Consider the following 23,051-nt stretch of genomic DNA (forward strand, 5'->3'; position numbering starts at 1 on the left):
ATTCACTTTAAGGTCATCACAAAAAACAAGGGGCACACTTTACGTCTGGAGGAAAAGAGCTTAATGCCGCGTACGCACGATTGGAATTTTCAACAAGAAAACCTTGGATTTTTTTCCGACGGAATGTTGGCTGAAACTTGTGTTGCATACACACGGTCACACAAACGTTGTCGTAAATTCCGACCGTCAAGAACGCGGTCACGTACAACACTACGACGAGCCGAGAAAAATTAGGTTCAATGATTCCGAGCATGCATAGGATTTTTGTGCGTCGCAATTGCATACAGACGATCGGAATTTCCGACAAGAACTTTTCCCATCGGAAAATTTGAGAACCAGCTCTCAAATTTTTGCTGTCGGAAAATCTGATAGAAAATGTCCAATGGAGCCTATACACAATCGGAATTTCCGACCAAGAGCTCACATTGAACTTTTCTTGTTGGAAATTCAGATTGTGTGTACGCGGCATTACAGGTTTTCTTATAAGATTGCCCTGTATTTGACTCCACCCATCTTGCCATCAACACTGACCAACTTCAAATACAGAACGGTTTGACCAGACTCCTTCAAGAGCTTGTTCTAGCCAGCTCAGTAAGAAAGGCATGGATCCTTAACAAAATGTACACAATATAACTGGATGCTAACATTTATACGTAAAGTTGATCCAGGGAAAATCTAAATGCCTTTTGGGGGATCAGGAAGGAATTGTTTTCTCTGCTGGAGTAAATTGGTTGATGCTTTGCTGTTTTTTTTTTTTTTGTGCCTTCCTCTTGATCCACTTTGGGTATAGGATTGTGTATATAGGAGCGTACAATTTAAAATATAAAATAAAAAAAATGTTTTTTTTTCTTTTTTATTGGTTGAACTAGATGGACTTGGTTTTCAAGTTTCTTTTGTCTTTATGTTTAGTGTTCTGATTTCAGTGCAATTTTTTAAATGTTCAGTGGGAATGTTTTGTATGTAATATAGCCGGATTCACGTAGATCGGCGCATCTTTGTGCCGGCGTTGCGCATCTCATATGCACTACGCCGACGTAACTCTGAGAGGCAAGTGCATTATTCACAAAGCACTCGCTCCCTACGTTGCGCCAGCGTAACGTAAATTGGCTGGCGTAACCCTGCCTAATTCAAAGTAGGAAGGTAGTGGGCGTGATACATTTAAATTAACCGTGACCCCATGTAAATGAAGGGCTGAACGAACGGCGCATGCGCGCGCATGCTCAGAGTCACGTCGAATTTACTCCCTAAGATACAACAGCTCAATGCCTACGACATGAACGTAACCTACACCCAGCCCCATTCACATACGACTTACGTAAACAACGTAAAATCCGACAGCTGTTCCGTCGTCCATACTCTAACATGACTTACACCTGCTGTAGGTGGAATAACTTTACGCCGGACGTACGCCTTACGTAAATGGAGTATACTACTGCGACGGGCGCAAGTACGTTCGTGAATCGGCGTATCTAGGTCATTTGCATATTCGACGTGTAAATCAATTGAAGCGCCCCTTGCGGCCAGCGTAAATATGCCCCCAAGATACGACGGCGTAGGAGACTCACGTCGGTCGTATGAAGCCCAAATTCAGGTGTATCTTATTTGCTGAATAAGGACCATAGATACGACGGCGCATCCGTGGACTTACGCGGCGTATCAGTAGATACGTCGGCGTAAGTTCTTTCTGAAACCGGCTAATAGTGTTCAAGACTAGTGGTCAGTTATCAGTATACCATTGGACAAATATGTTATAGCACCAACTTCCCTATTATTAGAAAATATTGAAAGAACAGGATATGGTATTTTAATAAAGGTGCTAGAGATAATAGTCAATACAACATAAATTATTAAAAATAGAAAATATTTTATTAATAACAGCAATTAAAAAACTGATAAATACTATTCATTGACTGTTGCAGGCATACATCTAATACCTAACATGTAACAGTGATGGATTGTATACAGTTGAAAGTAGCGTCCATTTTTGTTCGACATTTTCGCCGTTAAGGCTTCATCGGGACTTGACGCGAAGGAATACTTTAAATAATTTTTCAAAAGAAATCCATAGTTACATAGTTAGTCAGGTTGAAAAAAGACAAAAGTCCATCCAGTTCAACCACAAAAAAATAAACAAACAAAATAAAAAACATAGTACAATCCCATACACCCAACTCCATACCCAAAGTTGATCCAGAGGAAGGCAAAAAAAAAAAAAACAGCAGAGCATGAGATCCAATTTTGCTACAGCAGGGGAAAAAACGCCTTCCTGATCCCCCCCGAGAGGCAATCAGATTTTCCCTGGATCAACTTTACCTACAAATGTTAGTACTCAGTTATATTATGTACATTTAGGAAAGTATCCAGGCTTTTCTTAAAGCAATCTACTGAGGTGGCCAGAACCACCTCTGGAGGGAGTCTGTTCCACATTTTCACAGCTCTTACTGTGAAGAAACCTTTCCCTATTTGGAGATGAAATCTCTTTTCCTCTAGGCGTAAAGAGTGCTCCCTTGTCCTCAGTGTTGACTGTAAAGTGAATAACTCAACACCAAGTTCACTATATGAACCCCTTATATATTTGTACATGTTGATCATATCCCCGATTAATCTCCTCTTCTCAAGAGAGAATGCATTCAGTTCCTCTAATTTTTCCTCATAGCTGAGCTCCTCCATGCCTCTTATCAGTTTGGTTGCCCTTCTCTGCACTTTCTCCAGTTCTCCGATATCCTTTTTGAGAACTGGGGCCCAAAACTGAACTGCATATTCCAGATGAGGTCTTACTAATGATTTGTACAGGGGCAACATTATATCTCTCTCTCTCTGGAGTCAATACCTTTCTTAAAAAAAGAATCCAGCTTTAGATGTAAGGAAAAAGAAACAATACACATAAATATACATATTGGGCCAGATTCTCGTAGATCGGCGTTAAACTATGCGGCCGTAACGTATCTCATTTACGTTACGTGGCCGCAAGTTTTACGGGCAAGTGCTTGATTCACAAAGCACTTGCCTGTAAAGTTGCGGCGGCGTAGCGTAAATTCTCCGGCGCAAGCCCGCCTAATTAAAATGATCCAGGTAGGGGGCGTGGATCATTTAAATTAGGCGCGTTCCCGCGCCGATCTTACTGCGCATGCGCCGTCCATAAAATTTCCCGACTTGCATTGCGCTAAATGACGTCGCAAGGACGTCATTGGTTTCGACGTTAACGTAAATGGCTTCCAGCGCCATTCACGGACGACTTACGCAAACGACTTACTTTTTAAAATTTCGACGCGGGAACGACGGCCATACTTAACATTGGTTGCCCCTCATATAGCAGTGGCAACTTTACGCGTCGCAAAAGCTACGGAAACGTCGTAAATTCACTGCGTCGACCGCGCGTACGTTCGGGAATCTCGCGTAAATAGCTAATTTGCATAGACGACGGGGAAAACGACGTCGGCGACACCTAGCAGGGTGAAAAGAAATGCATCTAAGATCTGACAGCGTAAGAGCCTTACGCCTGTCAGATCTAATGGATATCTATGCGTAACTGATTCTAAGAATCAGTCGCATAGATACGCCGGGCCAGATTAGGACTTACGACGGCGCAAATGGCGTTGCGCCGTCGTAAGCCCTTTGAGAATCTGAGCCATTATTATTTTGCGACAAAAATATACATTGCAAATATTGGTAAGGCATGCATGTGAAACAAGAAGGAAGAAGAAAGAAAGAAGAAGGAATAGTAATAGTGTTGTTGAAAAAGTGAGAAAATAATTTTTAATAAAAAAGTATATGGTTTAAAAAAACTAAATAAAATTGTTTTTAGTAAACCAACCTTGCTGCATTGATATGGGGATATCGGGCAGACAGAAATACTAGATAACACAATGGATTCATTATGTAGAAATATCAGTACATTAGGGACAAATTTCTCCCAGCGGACCCAATTAGCTATTATACTTAATAAGATATCTGCACACAAGCCTACCCACCCTCCTATTCTCAGATTGTCCGCCCCGTATTGATATGTAATTCATTAACAGGCACAGTGAAAACAATAGCGATCGTTCTCCATTGTCTGCAATTAATAATAGTTGGAATATGTTTATTCTACGTTCTGTCGAGAGTAGAGACACAGCATTGTTCAATGTTTTGTTTAATTATACCCCACCTTTTCACAGTCAATCATTGTCAGGGTATCATTAAATTTCCCTATCCCAGTCATCCATGGACAAAACAGCCAGCTCCATACAACGTGGTGTCTGCCAAATTATAAAATTAATTTTAATTAGTCTCCGAATAAAGCCCTTCATATAATTGTCTGGTCCCTGCTGTAGTATCCACTGTGCATAATGATAGCTGCAGGTTGGCAAGACATGTACATTGTTGGTGCAATTGGAAAATGTATCTGATGGAAAAAAAAGTTTTCTGATCTCCATCACAGTTTTTCCTTTTGGGGAGGAGTTAAGGTCGTTCTATTAAATTGATTCTGTTCAAAACTATCAATTTTGCCATCTGTGAAATGTGTGTTTAAGCAAAAAGTCTCAATTTCCGCAATGTCCTTCAGTATGCTACTGGAGTGAATTTGTGAATTTAGGTTTAATAAAGTGCTAGTGTTTTTTTGCTGGTTAAATTTTCTGTAAAAAAAAAAAGAGAGAAAATAATGTGACGAATCAGAGACCATTTTTGACAGTTTGTAACCTCAGAAGTCATTAAAACCTTTACACCTTAAAAAGAAAAACACCCCAATGTTGTCTTCTCCATTGGTACCAATTAATTTTGATGATTTTTTTTTCCAAAATAACTTTCACTAAAATTATAGGGAAATTACAATTATGGAATGTTTTTTATTTTATTTGCCACTTCCATAGCACCTGTGGCCAGTGCCGATCCTGACCTCCCTGGGGCCCTAAGCAAAATGACATGGCACATTAAAAATGAGAAGTGGGGGGTGCTGACGACAGTGACATGTCACATTAAAGAAAGTTGAGAAACGGGAGTAGGGGGTGTTCTGCTGTCGGAAATGACATCTTACATTAATTTGAGAAGCAGGGGGTGCTGACTTCTTACCTCTTCTCCCATGCATTCAGCGAGTTGAGAAGCGGGGTGAGGGGGCAAAAATTACTTCTCACCAGGCGGGCCTCTAGTAATTTGGGGGGCCCTTCGCAGCTTTGCGGGGCCCTAAGCGGCTTGCATAGTGAGCCTATAGGGCGGATCGGCCCTGCCTGTGGCAATGCCAGGTTTAATGTCTGTGACTCCATTGGGGGGATTTACATCTTCTACTGTCCCTGTGATTTCAGGACAAGAAAGGGGGGACAGGGTCACTAGGGCCAGGGCTGCCAATGAGAGGTTGGAGTAAAGACAGCCCCCCTATATGGGGTCCAGGCCCCATAAAGTCAGCAGGGGGGCCCTAAAAGGGGCTGCCTGTCAGGGCTGTCTTTTCCATTGGGCACGCTGGGAGGGCCCCACTTGCCTGGGGGCCCCATCGGCTGCCCAGCAACTCCAGTAAAAAATAGTGGAGAGCGGCGGGTCAGAAACTGTAGAACTGTATTGTGTCTACAGTCTCTGAGAAAGAGTCTGGAGAGGAGTCAAAAGTGGGAGCGCCGCCGGGATGGGGGTCACGGGAGAAGTCAGACATGAGGAGACTGTAGGGTAAAACCAGAGCAGCCAAGCTGGAGCCATCTGACTGAGCCTTGCATGGTGCACCTGAGAAGAGGTCAGTGATAGCGCCGCCAGGCCAGTCTAAGGGGTGGGTGGTTGCTGATGTAAGAGGGGAGTGAATACAAAATCATTAGTGACCCCCCCTTACCTTAGTGTATTTACTCTACGGAAGGTGGTCTCTGGTCACCAGAGTGCCCCCCACATCAGAGTTCCTGGCATTCCCCTTTACATCAGAGTCTGCAGGATTCCCCCTTACAGTGCAATGGGGAACTCAGTCTGAGGACCCTGATGTAAGTGGGAAGTGGGATCTGCAGCGTTCCCCTTTACATAAGAGTTCCCTTTCACTGTAAGGGGGAATCCTGCAGACTATGATGTAAGAGGAAACTCTGAGCAGGCTGGGTTATAGTAACCTAACCTTCATTTTAATGAAGAAATTAGTAAAAAGTAATTTTAGGTACTTTTTTGCAGTGCTGGTAAAAAAATGTGGTTCTGCCAGTAAATTTCATGATTTTTGTCAGTAAATTCTTGTGCGTGATTGTGTAGACAGGGCCCCAGTGCACTGTATTGCCCGGTGGCCTATAATGCTCTTAAGATGCCACTGCTGCCTGTAGGCATCTTACAGTCCACTAACTTCCTAAGCCCGGGTCCCCACTTTCTCTGCTCCTCATCCCTAACATATGTATAGAAAATGTGTAGCAATAGAGGACACAGAGTATAGAGCAGTGGTCATCAGCCCTGTCCTCGGGGCCCACTAACAGGTCAGATTTTATGTATTACCTTGCAGAGATGCAGACTAGAATACTGCAATCACTGAGCAGCAAATTATATCACCTGTGATGTATTTCAGTTATCTTGCAAACCTGGCCTGTTAGTGGGTCCTGAGGACAGGGTTGATGACCACTGGTATAGAGTATTGGGAGCTGCAGGTGGTGCAGAGTGCAGGGTAAAGGGAAATGCAGGCAGTATGGAGTAAGGTGGGTTGCGGGTGGGTGCAAAGTTAGGGGTAATGGGGGGGGGGGGGGTACAACATGTGAGGTAGTCGGCAGGTAGGCTGATAGAAGGTTGTATAGGGCCCCATGATTTTAACGATGGCCCTGAATTAGGCAAGAAGACAGCAATAGAATTCTCAATGAAACCTTTAGACATTGTTATATGACTTTACACACATATAGCAAACTCCTTTAAATCTGAACCCCCTCTGACCAGTCCCTGCTCTACCAGCACATTTTTCAGTTCTGTTGCATTAATATTAAAGAAACCAGAGCTAAACCTTCATTTGCTCTAAAGCTAAAAAAAAAGTTTTGGTTGGAATTGGTTCCTTCGGTTGTTGGTTAAATGCTAACAGGTGTTGTAAATCTGCCCACAGACTTTATCTCTGAATACTGTACTCCGTCCTCTTAAGTTTCTCCAGAACACTCTATAAATTTTAAAAGGTCAGTTCTAATGAACTTCTAAGTGTACGTGAAAGAAGAAGCGAGGACAGCCAGCTTTTTAGGAGGTAAAAAGTAATGTTGCTGGTTCTTCAAATATCAATAGGAACGAAGAAGAGCTGGGGGGGAAGGAAAGGAACTAGAGAGGATAGGAGGAGAGAGTAGATGTATATTGAGGGGAAGAGAAGGAGATATATGGTGAATAGGCGGGAGAATAAGATGAGAAGAAAGATAAAGAGGAGAAGAAGAGGAAATGGGTAAGAGAAAGGAAAGAAAGAGAAGTTTAGGAGACTTATAGAAGAAAATGGGGAGAAGGAGAGAGAAGAGAAGGAGAAATTAAGGAGAGGAGGGAGAGGAGATGAGAAGAGAAGAGAAGAGAAGGAGAAATTAAGGAGAGGAGGGAGAGGAGATGAGAAGAGAAGAGAAGAGAAGAGAAGAGAAGAGAAGAGAAGAGAAGAGAAGGAGAAATTAAGGAGAGGAGGGGGAGAAGAAGAGTGGAGAAGGAGAAATATAGTAGAGGAGAAGGAGAGAAAAGAAGAGGAAATATAGGAGAGGAGGGGGAGAAGTAGAGAAGAGGAAATATAGGAGAGGAGGGCGAGAAGGAGAGAAGAGAAGGGGTAATATAGGAGAGGAGGTTGAGAAGGAGAGAAGAGAAGAGGAAATATAGGAGAGGAGGGGGAGAAGGAGAGAAGAGAAGGGGAAATATAGGAGAGGAGGGGGAGAAGGAGAGAAGAGAAGGGGAAATATAGGAGAGGAGGGGGAGAAGGAGAGAAGAGAAGAGGAAATATAGGAGAGGAGGGGGAGAAGGAGAGAATACAAGGGGAAATATAGGAGAGGAGGTTGAAAAGGGGAATATAGGAGAGGAGGGGGAGAAGGAGAGAAGAGAAGGGGAAATATAGGAGAGGAGGTTGAGAAGCAGAGAAGAGAAGGAGAAATATAGGAGAGGAGGGGGAGAAGGAGAGAAGAGAAGAGGAAATATAGGAGAGGAGGTTGAGAAGGAGAGAAGAGAAGGGGAAATATAGTAGAGGAGGGGGAGAAGGAGAGAAGAGAAGGGGAAATATAGGAGAGGAGGTTGAGAAGGAGAGAAGAGAAGGGGAAATATAGGAGAGGAGGTTGAGAAGGAGAGAAGAGAAGGGGAAATATAGTAGAGGAGGGGGAGAAGGAGAGAAGAGAAGGGGAAATATAGGAGAGGAGGTTGAGAAGGAGAGAAGAGAAGGGGAAATATAGGAGAGGAGGTTGAGAAGGAGAGAAGAGAAGGGGAAATATAGTAGAGGAGGGGGGAGAAGGAGAGAAGAGAAGGGGAAATATAGGAGAGGAGGGGGAGAAGAGAATGGGAAATATGGAAGAGGAGGTTGAGAAGGAGAGAAGAGAAGGGGAAATTTAGGAAAGGAGGGGGAGAAAGAGAGAAGAGGAAATATAGGAGAGGAGGGGGAGAAGGAGAGAATAGAAGGGGAAATATAGGAGAGGAGGGGAGAAGGAGAGAAGAGAAGGGGAAATATAGGAGAGGAGGGGAGAAGGAGAGAAGAGAAGGGGAAATATAGGAGAGGAGGGGGAGAAGTAGAGAATAGAAGGGGAAATATAGGAGAGGAGGGGGAGAAGGGGAAATATAGGAGAGGAGGGGAGAAGGAGAGAAGAGAAGGGGAAATATAGGAGAGGAGAAGAAGAGAAGAGAAGACAGGGGGAAATATAGGAGAGGAGGGGGAGAAGGAGAGAAGAGAAGGGGAAATATAGGAGAGGAGGGGGAAAGGGGAGGAGACATGTAGAGATGGAAAAGGGAGAGGTAGAGGAGGAGAAAAAGGGCAGAAGGGGAGAGGGAGAAAAGAGGTAGAATTGAGAGTAGGGATATAAAGGAAAGAAGAGGAAAGGATAGGAAGAGGAGGGATGGAGAGGAGGAGTGAGATAGAGGAAGGTGAGGGGTGGGAGATTGGAGATAGAGGAAGGACAGGAAGTTAGAGAATGAATGAAGCGGAGAGATATAGCAGAAGAGAAGGAGAAGAAGGGAGGGAAGGGAGGGGGAAGAGAAGAGAACAGAAAGAGAAATATAGAAGAGGAGTGGGAGAAGGAGAGGAGAACACAATTATAAATACTGAAAGTATATATACAGCCAAGTGTTTTTTTTTTTTGTTTAGTTTTTTTTTACTTTTGGATAATGTAGAAAAGTAATATACCCTGTTTTTTGAGGAAATCCCAAAAATGTTTCGATTGTCTCCATAATAAGAGTGGTAATCATCGAAAGGGGGACACTTGTTCCGGTGACACCTGTCTAAGATGTGATTTCTGCTCACTTTGTGTCTCTCACTTCTGGTCACCACTCTGGACCATTACGTGAAGCAGGGAAATCTCCCCAACTGGACATAAGCAGCTAAAAACATTCAGACAGGGGTTTTAACTCTTCCATACTCAATCTAAAACTAAAAAAAAAAAAAAAGTGGTTGGCTATAAATTCACTTTAAATTATATTTATTTTATCTTCCTTACTTTAATGTGAGGTTTGCCATTTGCAGAATCTAATATATACGGCATGTCTGGAAGAGAAGAATGACTGTATATAGTTGAATTAATTCTCTGGCACACAATATAAGCAGTGTCTTTGTGGCCCCCTCTCCTTTACTTTGTATTGTTACTATACGAGCAGTGTTTTTAATGTTCCCAGCTTTTGAAAAGCAAAATGTAGTCAATAAAGGAGTAAAATACATACAAAAGAAAGGACATGTATGTTAGCTCAGGGGAAGAAAAGAGAAGAAAAAGATGCATTTCTTGTATTGTAGAAACAATTGTTGGGATTGTACAATGTTCTATATAAGTATTTTTAGACACAGAGATCAGATCTTCTATCAGCGGCGGCAGGAAAGAGACTATGTCTGCTGTGACTTTACCAACCTATACAGCAGTGTTGCGGTATGGCCCATGTGCAGTGATATGGCCATTATCCTTTCTGTGGGTGCAATTTTCTTATAAATGCAGAGCATTTTACAGAAATAAACCTGTAAATATCAGTTCCCTGGCTTTCAAGCTGTCAAGCTGTACCAGCGGCTTCATAATCAAGTATGCATTTTCCTAATCTGCAAGCCTGTTTCAGGCCAGGGGTTCAGAAAACATTCCCGGAAAACACAACCAAGCAAAAAAAAAAAAGCGTGTATATATATATATATATATATATATATATATATATATATATATATATATATATATATAAAAAGTATAACCTGGGTTTCTTCCAGTACAACTCCAGTAAATTTTTTGGATAGAGTGGTAAGTGGATTAAAACCTCTGGAAACATTTTATTGATGCCTCTGTCCTTACTGGGGAAATTTCCTGTTCTGGGGACAACATGTCAAAAGGACATGGTTGAATTTTTGTGATACATTTACTTTAGCCCACAGAAATTGGTCAATATCATTAGACGGGCAGTTGGTTGCATTTACCCCACGCCAAATGTTCCCAGTCCAGATCTTGGAACTTGGCACAGAGATCTCACTAATAAAGCCCCCAAGAGATAAAAGTGGGGGAAAATTCTCCAAAATTAGTGAAAATCCCTTCTTCATTAGTGGACTGGCAAGTAACTAGAACAACAGCCCTAACTAAAAGATTTCCCTTTTTTTACTGTCATCTTGACAACTTTTGGGTTTGAATTTTATTTGTTTCTCTTACTATCAGCAGGACAAGTAGAGGGTGAATCCCCCCTGCTGTAAAAATGAAATACACTTTATCATTCATAAATTAGGAGCTGAAGTGCATTGGAAATATATATTGTCACATACAGTAGATTTGCAACACATTTGAAAATATTTGTAATGATTTAATTATTTAATTTTCTTTGTGCTAATATCAGCCAAGCTGGAAAGAATGTTTTGGGGCAGGACATGGTCAATTTGAGTTGAAGATGCAAATAAAAGCAGGCAAATCTTCATGTTCCATTTATGAACTATCTTCTTATGCATAGTATCCTAAAGTTGGTGATACACTGATCATATTTTGTCTTGTTCCTGAAGCGCAAACCCAAATCCACTAAATTCACTTGGGTGGCCCTGTTGATGCATTCCTTCCCAACATCCTGAGATTGAAAAATCAAAGAATTTTAGTATATTAGTGTGTGGCCAACTTATAGATATGTAGTTTTAGGTTGTCCTGTGGACTACAACCTGCAAGTTCTGATACCCTTTCTGTGTTTTCTTTTAGGATATGGACATGCTGCTCCCAGCACAGATGGAGGCAAGGTCTTTTGCATGTTCTATGCTCTCCTGGGGATTCCGCTGACTTTGGTCATGTTTCAGAGCCTGGGTGAAAGGATTAATACCCTTGTAAGATATCTCCTCTACCGCATCAAGAAGTGCCTTGGAATGAGACGGGCTGAGGTTTCGATGGCCAACATGGTCATTATTGGATTTTTTTCTTGCATAAGCACGTTGTGCATTGGCGCAGCTGCTTTTTCATACTACGAGCAATGGAGCTTTTTCCATGCCTACTATTACTGCTTTATAACCCTCACCACCATTGGGTTTGGAGACTATGTGGCGCTCCAGAAGGATGCAGCTCTACAAAACAAGCCACAGTATGTTGCCTTTAGCTTTGTGTACATATTAACGGGACTTACAGTCATAGGAGCATTCCTAAATTTGGTGGTCCTACGATTCATGACCATGAACGCGGAGGATGAAAAAAGGGATGCCGAACATCGAGCTCTGTTGAACCGAAATGCCCCCTCCAGCATACTCACCAATGACACTAGTTCCTCCAGTGGTGGCTTTCGAAATGTCTACGCTGAGGTTCTTCACTTCCAGTCCATGTGTTCTTGTTTGTGGTATAAGAGTAGAGAAAAACTACAGTACTCTATTCCCATGATCATACCTCGGGATTTGTCCACATCAGACAACTGCATGGAGCAAAACTACCACTCACCCGGTAGATACATGGGCACGCCGTCCAATGGATGCATTTGCAATACCCAACATTCAGCCATTAGCTCAGTATCAACGGGACTCCACAGTCTCTCTGCCTTTAGGGGACTTATGAAGCGGAGAAGTTCTGTGTAACCTACATTGATCCAAAAAACAGACATCTATTATACTGTATATTAAAACAAATTTATTTAAAGGGTAACTGCACCTGACACTGAAAATTTGAAAGAACAAAATTATACCTCAGTGGATCAAGCAGCAAGTTTTGTTAGTTGTATAGCTCCCCACACTGTCATCTGTGCCACTGCTTTTGCTCTTTGTTCTGGCAGGTTGAGATTTCTGAACCCCCCATTTGGAATTGAATAGAAGATTATGAATTGGAAGTTCATGGGAAGGGAATTATCTTGACTACAGCATTTTGCCTGAATTACAAAAGTAGGTTGTAGTGGTGGCATCCAAGAGGACTAAGTAGGATTGATTCCTGCTGACAGACCTTGGCTTTAGAACTTCTGAGGTGTAGTAGCACACCAGTAGTGATGAGAAAATATATTTGCAAATCAGGTAAATTGCAGATGTTTTGATTTGCCTGAATATAATAAAATTAGTCTAGTCTGTGGAGGCACATCCAGTTCAAGATTAGCTGGAAGCTAAGCTTGCATAATTCTCAATAGACTGGATTTTCTCTATTTGATCAGCACTAAATACTGGTATGTTTTAAATGACCTCTATTATGGAATAACATGGAGGCTGCAATTGTTAACTTCCTTCTGAAAATGCTGGTTTGCTGGCTCTCAATCTGACCCGTTTGCTTTAAAAGCTATAAAGCCTCGTACACACGACCGAGGAACTCGGCGGGCGAAACACATAGTTTTGCTCGTCGAGTTCCTTGTTAGGCTGTCGAGGATCTCGGCGAGCCAATTTTCTCCATTCCCGTCGAGGAAAAAGAAGACATGCTCTCTTTTTGGCTCGACGAGATCCTCAACGGTTTCCTCGTCGAAAAGTATACACACGACCGGTTTCCTCTTCAAAAAAAAAAACCCAACAAGCTTCTTGCTGGTTTTTGCCGAGAAACTCGGTCGTGTGTACGAGGCCTAACTGTCTTTCTGAAATTATTTCATGTTACATCTCAATTTACGGTGTAACATGAAACATGGTCACAGTCTACAGCCCCCACAACACCCAACAACCCAGAGGAAGCTCTTCTCCCTGCAGGTTAATGTCATTTTTTTAAATTCAACATGGCTGTGAATGGCTCTGCCCGCACAGACGCATCTTTTATTCACTAGAATCTAGAATCTGTGAATTAAAAAAAACGAGAAGTCCCATCTGCTGCTGCGGCAGAGGCACTTGAAGTTATCAATGAAGCACAAGTGCTGTGACATCTATTTATTTATTTATATTTTTGCAAAATGTGGAATTAGCCTTTAATACCCAAGAAATACCTACCCAAGAAAAGTATTTTTTTTTTTTCAGAAGGACAGCATTTTTTAGAAGGAGAACAGCAATAGCAGCCTCATGTCTCTCCTATGACATGTTTACTTTAAAACAGGTGTTTTGACACATATCACTAGGTCCCCGAAAAAAAAGCATGTGTTCTGGATCTCCTCCAAAGAGCACATTAAAAATCAGGCCACTTCGTTCAATTTAATATAAGCCCACCTTTCGTTCTAGAGAGGAAGTCTATAAGGCAAATGAAGCCTGGGTACAATTCGAAAACCATCTCTTTTCAAATAGAAAATTCCACCCAATACTGAACTTTTAATGGTTGGTAGAAAAAGGTATATATCTGCTTTATTTTATATTTGATCAAAAGGTACCTATCACCAACACAGTGAGGCAGCCATTTTGCTTGGCATCATGGTTGCCTTTAAAGTAATTTGACCTGTAAAAGGCTGGATTATGTTGGTCAAAAATGTATTGGTTTGTTGACAATTTCTTAATCTACAGTATTTCCATAATTGCTAAGATCCTGCGAAAAAGGTAGTAAATTAATTCACATAAGCCATAGTTTTCCTGTTTCAGGCTTAGAATGTATTTTCAAGAATTATTCATTTAGATCTGCCTCCTTATGTGTTGGTTAAGCACACTAAGTGAACAATCTGGTGTACGTATATAATTATGCAAAAACTAGTATTCATACATCTACTGGTAGATGTCAAAACCATCTGGTCAGAATACATTTTAGGTGGGGCAGTGGCAGACCACAAGGAATTAAAGGAATCTCAGGGCAAAATTGGACAGCCTATGGGGTGGGCATCAGATGAGATCCACCATCCATCAGTTTTAGAAGGCCCAGAGTGCATTATTTGACATCCACACATTATTGGAGTTCAAGACACTAGAAATATAAAGTTTGTGATGCCAGAAAACATCACACTAGTCTAGGACCTAAAAAAAAAATGTAACATCTTAATAATGTCTGCTACCCTTGCCTCAATTGATCTATATAGTATGAATAAAAGCTGGACATACACTATATAGCTAAAAGGTTGTGGAAACCTTTGACCATAACACAAATATGAGTTTGTTAGACATCTTTCAAAATTAAAAGCTTGAATTTGGAATTGCCCACTCCTCGAAGATGTGGCTCGCAATCAGTGTTCCAATTCATCCCAAAGATTTTAAGTAGGGTTGAGGTCACAGCTTTGTGTATGTTACTCAAGTTCCTCTGGAAAAGGGAAGGAGAGTGTACACCACTCCAAGGCTGTCTGCAAATTAAAGATCTCTTGATACTACTGTGGCAACAAGACTGGGTGCCTACCAAGGTCCGCAACCTGGAAAATCCATGCAACAAAGAGAAAAAGCGGATGTCCCGCTTTTTCTTTTTGTTACTCAGGTTGCTCCACACTAGTTCCATGTCTTTATCTAGCTGGCTTTGTGCACAGGGGATCAGTCATGCTGGAATGGAAAAGCCCTTTCGCTAAACTGTTACCACAAGGTTGGAGTTGTATAAAATGTCTTTGTATGAGGTTGCAGTTACAGTACAACAGTACCTTTGTTGAAAACACCTGAATGTATTTGGAGATATTTGCACATACTTTTGGCCATATATGTCCTAGGTGTTATGGTCAGGTGTCCACAAACATTTAGCCATATAGTCTATATACAATACATGAAACTTGTAAGTATAAACAGATTCCTAGGCTTGGCACTACTAGTCTACAGTAGGCAAATGCCTATATGACAAAATGTGTCTTGCATACATATTGAACATCATTTTTTATTTTCAAAGTGAACAAACCCAGGTCTAGCATATTAGTTTTAGTATATATAGCATTATTAGGGTTTGAAAGGATTTTGCCACTAATATTTTTACCGCATATGAAATGCTCATTATTTTGTAAATTCTGACTTCAAGGCCTATTATAATGTATAGTTTAGCTTAGTTATGCAATACATAATTTATACCAAAAAAGTGGAGGAGTTGGCTGAATAAGAATTTATGGAGATGTACATACAAGCAGTTGGTGCCAATACAGCATTGTGTCTTTTTTTCTGTAAAGAAAAACTTGACAGAATTTGTATCCCTTTGCTATTCCTTAAAAAAAAAAGAGGATGGACTTTCTCTTTAATTTTTTTTAAATTATTGCATCTTCTGTTTTTTTTTTTTTTTTACATTGCAGACAAAAAGAAGCTTTCTTCATTCTGTCTTTAGTCCATCTTTTCTAATTCTGTGTTATCACCAGTGTGCTATTCCATCAATTCATAGTTCTTCTGTATCTGCTGATACTGATTGCTGATTTTATATATATATATATATATATATATATATATATATATATATATATATATATATACACACAACCATACACAAACAGTATTTTGGGCCAGATTCACAAAAAACTCCGGCGGCGTAACGTATCGGCTTTACGTTACACCGCCGCAAGTTTTCAGCGTAAGTGCCTGATCCTCAAAGCACTTACCTGTAAACTTGCGGCGGTGTAACGTAAAGCCGTCCGGCGCAAGCCCGCCCAATTCAAATGGGGCGTGTACCATTTAAATTAGGTGCGCTCCCGCTCCGGACGATCTGCGCATTCTCCGTTCGAAAAAACATGACTAACTTTGCGACGGGAAAAAAAGACTTGCGCCGACGTAACGAACGCGAAAACCTTTGTGGATCGTCGTAACTGCTAATTTGCATACCCGACGCAGGAAAACGACGCAAACTCCACCCAGCGGCGGCCGAAGTATTGCATCCTAAGATCCGACGGTGTAAGTCAATTACACCTGTCGGATCTTAGGGCTATCTATGCGGAACTGATTCTATGAATCAGCCGCATAGATACGACAAGAGATACAACGGTGTATCAGGAGATACGCCGTCGTATCTCTTCTGTGAATCTGGCCCTTAATGTTTACATCAATGCTTGCCCCTAGGAAGTAGCCTACAAATTCTTTATAACAGCCATAGAACCAAACATACAAGGATCGATTTAATAAAATTCCAGTAAACCTGTATAATGTGGCCTTGTGCAGTGAAACTCAATGGCCACTCAAAACTCCAACTCTGTATGTAACATCTGGCAGAGTATGAAGACGTCACCTTTAAATGTCGACATCTTCTGTATGACTCTTTTGGCTCTATTGCCTCTCTGACCCATATTTTGGAGGTGGCCTGCACCAAGTTCTCTTTATCAATACCCTCTGTACAAGAATTTAATGCCGCGTACACACGGTCGGAATTTGCGACAACAAATGTTCGATGTGAGCTTGTTGTCGGAAAATCCAACCGCGTGTAGGCTCCATCGGACATTTGCTGTCGGAATTTCCGACAACAAAAATTTGAGGAACTGGTTCTCAAGTTTTCCGAGAACAAAACTTGTTGTCGGAAATTCCAAGCATGTGTACACAATTCCGACTCACAAAATTCCATTTGTGCTCGAAATCAAGCAGAAGAGCCGCACTGGCTATTGAACTTTCTTTTTATCTGCTCATCATATGTGTTGTACGTCACTGCATTCTTGACGTTGGCAATTTCCGACAACATTTGTGTGACCGTGTGTATGCAAGACAAGTTTGAGCCAACATCCGTTGTAAAAAAATCCACTGTTTTGTTGTCATAATGTCCGATCATCTGCACGCGGCATTAGAGTGTAAGAAGGTTGTTCCCAACCTCAGTCCTCAGGTACTTTCAACATGTCATGTTTCCACAATATAATTTAACCTTGCAAATGTGCTTTAAATCAATCTCAAAGGCTTGATATCAATGACAGCTATTTTATTTAAGGGAACATGGCCTGTTGAGGGTACCTGAGGACTGAAGTTGGAAACCACAGGTGTAGGAGAACACAGAAGCACCTAGAGAAAGTCCAAACATAAGGCATATTCCTGATCCTGAAAAGCAAGGATGTCGCCATGCTGTCTAGTTCAATAAGTGTGCCAGTCCAATGTTAAATTGTGGCAGAAAAGTGGAGCACCGGAGGTGGCTCTAAGCTTTGTGAGGCCTTAGGCAAAACTTGACATGGGGCCCTTGATGGGAAAAATAATTCAAAAACCTCTTTCCCACAACCCTGGCTGGCGGTTGTGGGGGTCTGCGGGCAGGGGGCTTATTGGAAACTTTAAGCCCCCTTTAACAATGCGGCCCTCAGATCCTGCTCTTTAAAAACTAAGGGGCGGGGCCACCCAGTGATGTCACCTGGTGAACCCGTCCCCTTCATTGACTGAGGGCATGCTGGTCATTGACATCACAAGGGGTGGTGTCACCGATATTCACTGGTTGTTAGGGATGCTGGTGACCTCTCTCTTGAGTCAGGGCTCTTAATGCTGCCTAAGCACAGCAGCGTTAAGGTCCCCTGTCCCTCAAAACTGGCATAATGCATTGGGCAAGTTAGGTGGCCGCGAGGCCCCTGTGAGTACGAGGCCTTAGGCGACCGCCTAATTTGCATAATTAAAGAGCCGCCTCTGTGGAGCACTCAATGTAGACCAAAGTAGAAAAAAACATAAAATCTATTCTAATAGGATCCCCTTTGGAACCTGAGAACTCCATTTAGCAAGGTCACTGCACTAATGTAAGCAACTTCCATATATTTCAGTTAGCACCAATCCATTTGTCTTTTTCTGCTCAGAGAAATGAAGGATAGCATGGCACTAAAAACTGCTTGGGAGAACTTTGCCATAAAGAAAATGCATGCTCAGGGAAAGGAATGTAAATGTGCAATCTCTAAGACTAGGGAAAACAAATTTGTCTTTCTCAATCTGTCTTAGTAGAATTTTTTTTTTTTACAAGCTGATATTGTGTATAAGTAAACTATTAACACATAGTTGATTTACTAAAACTGGAGAGTGCAAAATCTGGTGCAGCTCTGCATAGAAACCAAATAGCTTCCAGTTTTTTTGTCAAAGCTTACTTAAGCTGAAGTTAGAAGCTGATTCACTACCATGCACAGCTGCACCAGATTTTGCACTCTCCATTTTTAGTAAATCACCTCCACAGTCTGCCAGAGGTCTGCTTATTGCTGAATTCCAGGCAAACAGCTACATACAAAAGATACATATATTGGAGCCGATTTATCTGCCAAAGGATTTAAAGTGGTACTAAAGCTTTGTGTTTTAAAAAAAAACACAACAACAACAAACATATCATACTTACCTCCACTGTGTACTTCGTTTTGCACAGAGTGGCCCCAAACGTCATCTTCTGGGGTCCCGCGACGGCTCTCGCAGCTCCTCTCCGCAAGAGCTGACCCCCTCTGGGAAGCTCTCTCCTAAGGGGGTTACCTTTCGGTCGCGCTCCCCGTGTGATTCAGTCGGCGGCCATAGCTGTGAGTGTATGACTCTGCCTGATGCACCATTGGATTTGATTGACAGCAGCGCGAGCCAATGGCTGCGCTGCTATCAATCTATCCAATGAAGAGCCGAGAAGAGCTGAGAAGCCCGGGCAACGATCGAGCGAGTTTGCGACACAAGACTTTCCAGGGCTCAGGTAAGTAAATGGGGGGGGCTGGGGGGCCGCTAATCGTCGAATGTTTTTTCACCTTAATGCATAGAAAGCATTAAGGTGAAAAAACATGTACCTTTACAATCCCTTTAAATATCAGGAGTTTCTAGCCAGTTCTTAATATTTAAAGAGCCCAGACAGAAAGGCTGATGATCTGTCTTTTCTGAACTTTAGTTACTTAGCACCAATTGCATTTAAAGGGTAAGTTCATATTTAAAAAAATAAAAATAATAAATGCACATCTTCTTGCAGGCAAAAAATGTGCATTTATTTTATTTTTTTTAACTTGGAGCCTGGAAAGTATTACACCCGCTATCAGCAGATCGCGGGTGCCATGCAGGACTCCTACAGACTTCTCAGTGTATCTGTCTACCCATACCTGGTACAGGCAGACAGATACACAGACAGGAAGAGTGAATTAACTACCAGAGCGCTCAACAGCGCATGGTAATTCATTGAAACTACAAGCCGACAGCCACAAAGGCTGTTAGGACTTGCAGTTTCCCATTCATAGAGGACTGCGAACTAATAACCTGGCCGGGTGGGCGAAGCTCCGCACGGCCGCGTCGCTTTTCAAACAGTGACAGCGGGCGCCCAGAGAAGATGCCTACTCGCTTTTACTGGGTGGGGGAGAGGCTGCAGCTGCTGGAACCTGTTATGTGTTCCACCCTAAATACGGGTAACATGTAACATGTTCCAAAATCTAAATGTATCCTTTAAAAACATGGAATAATGGATTAATAAGTACTGTACATAATCACATTTATTGATGTTTTTGTATATGACTGGAGTTCAGATCATGAGGCAAAGAGGCTTCACCACATCCTTTTAAAGCGGAAGTTCACCCGAATTTTTTTTTTTAACATTAGATTGGTGCTCATTTTGTCAAGGGGAATCGGGTGTTTTTTTTTAAATCGAAGCAGTACTTACCGTTTTAGAGATAGATCTTCTCCGCCGCTTCCGGGTATGGTCTTCGGGACTAGGCGTTCCTATTTGATTGACAGGCTTCCGACGGTCGCATACATCGCGTCACGAGTAGCCGAAAAAAGCCGAACGTCGGTGCGGCTCTATATGGTGCCTGCGCACCGACGTTCGGCTACTTTCGGAAAATCGTGACGTGATGTATGCGACCATCGGAAGCCTGTCAATCAAATAGGAACGCCCAGTCCCGCAGCCCATACCCGGAAGCGGCGGAGAAGATCTATCTCTAAAACGGTAAGTACTGCTTCGATTTAAAAAGAAAACACCTGATTCCCCTTGACAAAACGAGCCTTAATCTAATGTTAAAAATTAACTTTTTGGGTGAACCTCCACTTTAATAGGATAGGAGATAGAAAGAGATAGAAAGGTGGGACCTGGTGGCACTGGCAGACAACTTAAGGCAATAGCAGAAGCAGATAGAAGGCAGAAAGAACTTTGGCGTAGCCTTTAGTCCCTTTCTCTCAGAAGCTGAACCATCAAATAATAGCACTGAACTTCAGATCTGGCGTGGATCTTCCAAATTTAGGAAACTACTATCCAAATTTAAGGATCCACTTTGGTGGTAAGACCTGTGAGTGACCACATTCATCAATTTGAATAACTTTTTTTTTTGCGCCTATGCTCTGTGTAAGGGAACTGTGTGCGCAAAATACTACAGGCATATACAAAAATCCTCTTTGATCTTTCAAAGGGTGGGACGAGATGAAAGTAGGTGTGGGGTTGATTGACTCAACAAATAAAGCAGGTTCACTTTTACAGTGTATTTATAAGCCTCGTACACACTATCCAATTTTATGGCCATAATTGTCTGATGGACGCGTTGTGTCGGATAATCCAACCGTGTGTATGCTCCATCAGACAATTGTTGGCTGAATAAACGACAACACATGTAGGCTGTTCATGGTCACCAACTGTTGGGCAATAAATCTGTTACTTTGGTTTATCTGATTGTAATTTCGTCCAAATAAAATCCAAAGTACAAACAGGCATGCTCCAAACCAATGCTAAACGTCAGACAACAATAGCAGAAGTTGCCTAAAGGGTGGCAGTAAAGAGCTGAAAAACCACGTGGTTTGGTGAATGTTTGCTGAAAATGTTGTGCCGTCTGTATGCAGAACAAACTCGCGGCCAACACCCTTCGGACCAAAATCCACGGAAAAGTCAGATGGAAGTCCGATCGTGTGTACAAGGCTTATCTTTGTAAAATGTAACGGGGTCACTGAGGGTAAGAAATAAGGTGAATTTAGGTTTACTTCAATTACTTAAAAGTCTGGGAATTTTTTAGGAATTATACTTTCCCCAAGTGGAGGCAGCATCGGTCCCCCACTGGCTCTTAAGCCTCGTACACACAACCGAGGAACTCGACGGGCAAAACACATCGTTTTCCTCGTCGAGTTCCTTGTTAGGCTGTCAAGAAACTCGATAAGCCAATTTTCTCCATTCCCGTCAAGGAATTAGAGAACATGCTCTCTTTTTGGCTCGTCAAGTTTCTCGACAGTTTCCTCGACGAAAATGTACACACGACTGGTTTCCTCGGCAAAAAAATATCTCCCAGCAAGTTTCTTGCTGGTTTTTGCCGAGAAACTCAGTCGTGTGTACGAGGCCTAAGGCTGAGAACCGAGCAAGCACATTTTCTGTTTCTTTTAATTTCTCTGCACATGATTGGGTATCTAATGTAAACACAGCTTCATCTTATTTACAAAATGATATGTAGATACACTTTACAAAGTGACCAATCTGTACTGCTTTAGTAAATCAGACTCAGTAGAAATAAACAGGAAAATTAGAAGAACACTAAATAATAAAGACAACTCTTTTTTTCCATTATATTTGCTACTAATAATAACATTGAACATTTTCAAAATTGTATTACAAAAATATATTTGGAGTCACATCTGAATAGAAAGATGCAGCTGGCCTGAACACACTGGAACAGAATGTCTTTTTGACTCGTAAAGCATCTGTTCAATGTAATCCAAAAAATTCAACCATTATTATTAGTTTTCTTCCAGAATAGGAAATGAAGAATTAAATGATTTGTTACATTAATTGGCTTCTGAAGTTTGTATCCTGATAAGCCTCCAAGACAACAAAATTAAACAATTATTGGAATGTCCAGAGGCTCGGACTTATGAAGAAAAGTTACAGATCGAGTCAGTAATTCTACCATTTGCAGTCAAAGAGACATGTTATAGGTAGTATTTATAGGTATTACACATTGTAAGTCAGTGTTTTACCAGTTTTCTGGAAGTATTTTAAGGGATTACTTTTATGTTTGCACAGCGTGTTGCTTTGCATTTTTATTATTGAATTTTGTAATCAGATTTGTAAAGTTCATCCATTATGTGGTCAGAATCTCTGAGGCCTCGTACACACGTCCGAGGAACTCGACGGGCAAAACACATCGTTTTGCTCGTCGAGTTCCTTGTGAAGCCGCTGAGGATCTCGGCGAGCCGAAATTTCCCATTGAACAACGAGGAAATAGAGAACATGTTCTCTATTTACTCGCCAAGATCCTCGTCGGCTTCCTCGGCCAAAAGTGTACACCCGCCCGGGTTTCTCGGCAGAATACGGCTCCGATCGAGTTTCTGGCTGAATTCTGCCGAGAAACTTGGTCGTGTATACGGGGCCTCACTGATATAGGTTCATAAAGAGTCAGTTGCCGTAGACCTTTAGTGAAAAAGAGGAAAAGGGGGGCACGGTCACAGTACTGAGGAAGCAGATAATGCTTATGTAATGAACACAGTTACAGTCCTATCTATACTTACACTTTGCACAGAAACAAGTCTCATAATTTTGAGACTTGTAAAGAAGTTGTAAAGGTTCGCATTTTTTTTTTAAATAACAAACAAGTCATACTTACCTCCACTATGCTGCTCGTTTTGCACAGAGTGCCCCCGAACTGTGTTTTCTGGGGTTTCTTGGTGGCCCTCTTAGCTCCTTCCTGCCTCAGATAACGCCCTCTGGGAAGCGCTCTCCCAAGGGGGTTACTGCATTCGGCATCCATAGCCGCCGAGTGCAGGACTCGGCCCCGCCTCCAATGCCAGCCAATGGCTGTGCTGTTATCAATCTATCCAATGAAGAGCCGGGAAGCCCGGGCAAAGGAAGAGCACGATCGCGACGCAGGACTTTCCAGGGCTCAGGTAAGTAAAATGGGGGCTGGGG

The 23,051-nt window shown here is 42.0% G+C and overlaps 1 protein-coding gene across 1 annotated transcript in view; it reads left to right on the top strand.

Moving 5' to 3' along the window:
• KCNK3 (potassium two pore domain channel subfamily K member 3) overlaps nucleotides 1-12,659 on the top strand; it is a 160,979-nt gene extending 148,320 nt beyond the window's left edge. The window contains exon 2 of the mRNA XM_040348380.1: nucleotides 11,250-12,659. Coding sequence (XP_040204314.1) covers nucleotides 11,250-12,103 — 854 coding nt within the window. The 3' untranslated portion in view covers nucleotides 12,104-12,659. The remainder of the gene's footprint in view (nucleotides 1-11,249) is intronic.
• The last annotated feature ends 10,392 nt before the right edge of the window (nucleotides 12,660-23,051 follow it).

This window comes from Rana temporaria, chromosome 4 (genome assembly GCF_905171775.1).
Source record: "Rana temporaria chromosome 4, aRanTem1.1, whole genome shotgun sequence".
Taxonomy (NCBI): domain Eukaryota; kingdom Metazoa; phylum Chordata; class Amphibia; order Anura; family Ranidae; genus Rana; species Rana temporaria.